Source organism: Arachis ipaensis, chromosome B02 (assembly GCF_000816755.2).
Source record: "Arachis ipaensis cultivar K30076 chromosome B02, Araip1.1, whole genome shotgun sequence".
Classification (NCBI taxonomy): domain Eukaryota; kingdom Viridiplantae; phylum Streptophyta; class Magnoliopsida; order Fabales; family Fabaceae; genus Arachis; species Arachis ipaensis.
In genome coordinates, this window is record NC_029786.2 from 107,284,270 (window position 1) to 107,290,408 (window position 6,139).

General features: G+C 28.0%; 2 protein-coding genes across 2 annotated transcripts in view; both read right to left on the reverse strand.

Moving 5' to 3' along the window:
- Positions 1,600 to 3,980, reverse strand: LOC107628607 (casparian strip membrane protein 2). The gene is made up of 3 exons (XM_016331235.2): positions 3,647 to 3,980; positions 2,671 to 2,794; positions 1,600 to 2,099 (listed from the first exon to the last, which is right to left on the reverse strand). Exons 1-3 carry the CDS (start codon positions 3,901 to 3,903, stop codon positions 1,884 to 1,886), a joined length of 597 nt encoding a protein of 198 aa, XP_016186721.1. The 5' UTR covers positions 3,904 to 3,980; the 3' UTR covers positions 1,600 to 1,883.
- The window catches only part of LOC107628608 (casparian strip membrane protein 2), a 4,796-nt gene continuing 2,915 nt past the window's right edge, over positions 4,259 to 6,139 (reverse strand). The window contains exon 4 of the mRNA XM_016331236.2: positions 4,259 to 4,290. The gene's annotated coding sequence lies outside the window, so the exon portion shown is untranslated. The remainder of the gene's footprint in view (positions 4,291 to 6,139) is intronic.

The following is a 6,139-nucleotide window of genomic DNA, read 5'->3' on the forward strand; positions in this document are numbered from 1 at the left end:
AATATATATATATCAACTTGGTATATAAAAAAAATGAGTACAAATAATATAATTCATGGGTCTTTTTTCTTAAATTATATTTGCATGAACTTAAGTCAACCATTGATAGTGCAATTGGCTCTCTTATTTTTTGTTTTGGGGTATTAAATAATGTTGTAATGGAAAAGTGATGAAAGATTTGATAGTTGTGATATACCATGCAAAGAAATTAAAGTATTTTGTAACCTATCAACCAAACCGCATAGACTCTAATTTATTAGTGCAATATTGGACTCTCTTTAATTTGTCAATCTTGTCTAATATAAGTTATAATAATAAAGAGAAATTAAGGATAAATAAACTAGTACGGAGGGTCTAATAATCATGAATATTTTAATAATGAGTGAAAACTTTTATTTGCATGCAACCTCAAACTTATTCAAGACAAGTATGAGATGAAAAAGAAAATTAAAGTAAGAAACTTATCAATTATATTGTTGATATAAACTATGACCTATCTAGTGGTGCCAAAGGTAAATTCATACTTTTGTGTAAGTTGTTGCCATTGTTTGCTTTGAAATCTATATAGTCCATAGTAGAATAAAGAAAATAAAATGCTAATATAATTTGGAGAAATGTATATGCTACTTACAAAATACAAAAAAAAAAAAAAGTAAAAGTATCGTTTTTATCCTCAATGTTTGGGTAAGTCTCAAAGTTGTCTTTAATGTTTCAATCGTCCTATTTAAGTCCCTAATGTTTTAAAATTGGCTCAATGTTGTCCTGCCGTTAGGGATCCGTTAATAAAATTGACGGCGGGACAAAATTGAGATGCTTTTGAAACTTTAGGGACTTAAACACAACGAAAACGTTGGAGACAAAAACGATACATAGAAATAAATTTTAATTCTATCCTTTAATAATATCAATTTTTTACTGTATATAATATTCAATTATTTTTTAATCACATCTAATTAAATTACATTTAATCACACTACTTTCATTCTTTAAAAAATTTTTTATATTTTCATATTAACTTATAACTGTAAGTGTAAAATTATAAAAAAATAAATTTATTTAGAATGAAAGTAATGTGATTAAGTATAATTTATTTAGATGTGATTAAAAAATAATTGAATACCATGTACAGTAAAAAATTGATATTATTGAATGATAAAACTAAAATTTATTTCTATGTATCGTTTTTGTCCCTAACGTTTTTGTCCTATTTATGTCTTTAATGTTTCAAAATCGTCTCAATTTTGTCCCGCCGTCAATTCTGTTAATGGATCCTTAACGGTAGGACAACATTGAATCAATTTTAAAACGTTAGGGACTTAAATATGACGATTGAAACGTTAAAGACAATTTTGGGACTTACCCAAACGTTTGAGACAAAAACGATACTTTACCCAAAATACAATTAGTAATATAGTCGTTTTGATAAAAAAACAAAGAGTGAAATGACGACGACGGCAACAACAAAGTCTTATTCTATTAAGGGATCAGTTCATATATGTAATTTGATCGTCCATACATAAATTTTAAATATGAACTAATTAATTAATTAATTAATTAATTAATTAAAGAGCTACTAATAAAGAATAGAGAATTATAAGCTGTAACACAATCATGGCTCAAACTTGTGTGTATTAAGTAGCAAATCTTATAATACAAATTCCAACCCAACATCAAATTAGAAAAAGCCAATAACAAATTGAATTTGGTACATCATTGACTTCAAGAAAATATAAAGATCCTCACAATTCATCACAAAGTAACCTTATGATGAGGAAATTTTAGGAAATTACAAAATAAACCATACAATATAATACACAACAATGAACACATAGGCAATAATAATAATTTGCATGAAGCCCCCTAGGAAATGTTGAATTTAGGCATCAGTGCCTGCCAAGGGCCAAAGTATTAATGATGATCATGATGATGAAGGAAACCACAGCCAAGAATGAAGAGATAACAGCTTCACTGGTTTGCATACAGAAAGTTCCATATTGGTTGCATATGGCTAACCAATTTGGGTCTTGCTCTCCATTGTGTTCCAGATATACTATGGAAGCAGCTGCAGCCGCACTTGATGTGGCTAAAGTCAGAAAAATCTGCAAATATGTAACAATTCATATCATAAGATTCTATAGTCTAAGTTATGTAAATATAAGGTTGCATTTGCTCTTATTTTTATTTTTGTTTTTATTGTCATTGTTTTCTATGCGAATGAAGAAGTGAAAATAGAAGATAAAAACAGAAAATAAAATTTTATTATTTTTATTTTTTTATAAAATTTAAAAAACAGAAAATACTTAAAATAAAAATAAAAAATAAAAATACAAATTAAACAAACCCTAAAAAGTTAAATTCAAAATAAAATTACTAATTTATTAGTAAATCAAATCTAACAATTGAGTGATTTCTAGTTAATCCAGTTGAATCGATTGATTTAGTTATTAAAACCATGGTAAAATATCAATAAACTTGTTGTATTTGGTAACTAAGACAAATATAAAGATATATAAAGAAAAAAAGTAATATTCCATTATTAGATTCTTGAGAATTTTTAAGGATTAGTAGGTTTTCAAATAATTTTGAATACTAAATAGGTCCTTTTTATAATTGAGTATTACTCTACAACAAAATTTTCTTAATTTTTGAGGTTTAATTAAGAGAGCTTACAGTGTCTAAGATGATGAGGAAAATCCTTGGACCAACTGCATGAGGCCTTACAATGGCTACAATAGAAATAGGTAAAGAGAGGACCAGATAGCCACTCACTAATGCCAATGTAATTACGAAAAACCTGCATTATTTTAATTTAGTTTAAAGAAACATATCGTTAATCACAATTAAGGATCAAGGTATATATACATGTTACATCATTTTGGAAGATAATAATTAAATTTGGACAAAATTTTCTAATTCTCAAATATTTCTCTAGATAATAAATAAGAAACTATGCAACTAGTTCATCTTATTGATTAATTAAGAAGATTAAGGATTAATTAATATTTTGTTAAGCATGATGTTTATATAAAATCAACTATTTTCTTATATTGAATACACTGAATTTCTTTTTATACAAAGATTAGACAAAAGTATGAAACACAAGAATTAAAAGAGTTTAATTTAAATGCATCGATAATACAATAAATTTTATATAGTCATCTAAAAAAATTCATATTTTTAAATACTAAATTTAAAAATTTGTTACTATTAAAGACACGGCAATACGCAATTAAATGTTTGTATCAATTGGTCAATGTATGAAAATTAAATTCTAATTAAAAACTGAATCGACTCGATTTATAAGGGGAAAAAAAAAGGAGAAAATGACAAATAGGTTTCTTAACCTTTTGTCCCGTGAATATTTTTGTCCCTAATCATTGAAAAATACTTTTAAGTTCCTGACCTTTACAAAATTTAGACGGATCAGTTCCTCCGTCCAAATGCCTCCGTGAGGGACTGATCCGTCCAAATTTTGTGAAGGTCGGGAACTTAAAAGTATTTTTCAATGGTTATGGACGAAAATGTCCGCGAGACAAAAGGTCAGGACCTATTTATCCATTTTTAAAAAAAAGTTATAAAATAACAATTTTCTAACAACACATTGGAAAAGGTAATTAATTAAGATAATTAAGGAAGGTGAGATTACTGGAAAGCACTGAAGCTGTCATATGAGGCTTCAAACTGAACAAATTGATTGAAGAAAGGGAGACTCTGATCAGCATTGGCCATGGTGGCAATGGCTCCAATGGTGGAAGCTATGGCACCTAACCTCACTATAAAATCCATTATTGACACTCCTTTCTTCCATCCACCTGGCCTCTTTGGTGTTCCTACAATTGTTGTTGCTTTTCCCTTTGAAACATTATTATGGCTTGGTTCTGCCACATCAATTGTTGTTGACATTTTTTTTTCTAATTAGAGAAATTTAATTCAATTACTATATATGTTATTATGTGATGAACAAAATGATAGTGAAGGATGCAAGTGTTATTATGATTGATTGAGGATTATATAGAGATAATAATTTTATGGGGTTAGTGAATTAAGTGAAGTTGTTAATTAATGAAATAATCATTTCCAACTTATTCAACCTTTTTTTTATATAGTAAAGCAAGTAGATGTGTAAGGTGTAGAGAAACATATATATTTAATAAATTATTTTCACATTTTTTTATTTTATATTTATTATTATTATTTTTAAGGAATAAATAAATAAAGTGTATTTTATAGTAAAGCAAGTAGAGGTGTGAGGTAGGTGTAGAGAAAAAAAACACACACATATATATATAATAATTAATTTCACAATTTTTATTTTACTTTTATTCTCATTTTTTAGGGGAAAAAATAAAGAAAGTATATAAAGTACTTAATTAAATCAAATTTGGAGTTGCTAGCTAGCAAGTCAGCATAATATAAAATAATCATGTTTGTTGTTAAAATGATATAATGGAAGAGTTAAAGGAATGCTAAATATATAGCTATAAATATTTGTTAAAATTAAAATATGTCCAAAAAAAATCAAAGTACGTGATCAAATAATTTAAAAGATTAATTAGCATATAATTATGAATATGAGAAATGTTTATGAACAACAAACCCGACTTGGTATTATTCAAATAATTCGTATAGTTTCTATGTGATTAAAGTTCATAATCCATATAACCTACCCCATTAAATGCAAATAATCAAGAGATATTTGAATTTATTAATCCATCAACCAAACCACATAGCAAGCCTCCCTAATCCATAACACATTATTGGATTCTTTGTTAACCTAAAATTGAGTAAACTATAATATATGATATAACTATTGGAATTTATATATGTGGTTACTTCTTCACTATTTAATAATTTGTTTACAAAATAAATATTTTTTTTATATAGTCTAATCCAAATGGCCAATGAGTTATAGCTCAAATGGCATAGTCTCCCCATACTCAATTCAAAGGTTGCGGGTTCGAGTCTCCTATCTTTGGTAAAAAAAAAAAAAAAAAAGAGAAATACCCCAATAGGTCCCCAAAAAATTTACCATCCGACAGTTTTGTCTCCCACAAAATTTAACTAAGATTTCGACCCTGAGGTTCTCAGATATCCCCCAGATACGTTTCCAAAACCGTTTGATCCGGTTAAAGTGGTGACATATCAGGTTAACTGTGACATGTCACCTTTAGGACATTTTAGTCCCCATCCACGCTGGACAAAACAACGTCGTATTGGAACCAGGGGCAAAACGACGTCGTTTCGGGGAGGACAAATTCGTCCCCACTTAGACAGAGAATGCAAACGGTGCCGTTTTCATGTGGGGGACCTATTTGCCTTATAATAGTATCATAGGGAACCTATTTGACCTATAATTCGTGATGTTAAAAGAAGCTATATTTACTTCAACGCAAACCTTAAAAACACATTGACATTGGTCTGTTCATTTATCAAAATAGTAACATAAACCTGAGAACCCAAACATGTTAACCACATAAATATTTAGCTTCAATAGCAACACAAACCAAATCAAGTCAAAAGAAGGTTTATTTTCTTCAACACAAACTAAACGAAACCATTCTAAATAACATAACGTCTTTTTCCTCCAACATAACAAAAGGTGGTAACATAACTAAGACAACAACTTTCACACTAATTCTTAGAATCATCATTTCTTGAAAGACTGGTTCAACCCTCGTGTTGGAATGAATTTGAATAACTTAGATACTGTGCCACTGGTTGCAGCTGATATTGTCTCAGCACTAACACTCCCCAAATTCTTGACCCTAATTACTGTCTCCTTTGGACGTCTAAAAGAAAGCTGAGCTTGGAATAAACAGTATTATTATCACCATGTTTTAGCAATACTAAAATTAAAACAAAGGATTATTAGCTTTTTATATATAATCTATAAATAAAATTTTAGTTATTTAATCTTACTATTTTATTTAACTAATCCTAAGTTTTCAATCTTTAATTAACACCATATGTTTAATTAATTCGCTATGTGTCCATAATTTATTAAAAAACAATTCAAAATTGAAAAAGTTAACTAGAGAAATACAAGATCACAATAATTGTGATTTTTCTCACAATTAATTAAGATTTTCCATATAGTAATGTGCTTAGTACAACAAAATCAATTTGATCACAATTGATG

What these genes read in the sequence shown, in the direction of transcription:
- LOC107628607 (XM_016331235.2), bottom strand. Translation starts at nt 3,903, where the DNA reads ATGTCAACAACAATTGATGTGGCAGAACCAAGCCATAATAATGTTTCA. An exon ending in GACAGCTTCAGTGCTTTCCA is followed by an intron (nt 2,795 to 3,646) that starts GTAATCTCACCT and finishes AAAATAATGCAG; the next exon opens with GTTTTTCGTAATTACATTGG. An exon ending in TCCTCATCATCTTAGACACT is followed by an intron (nt 2,100 to 2,670) that starts GTAAGCTCTCTT and finishes ACATATTTGCAG; the next exon opens with ATTTTTCTGACTTTAGCCAC.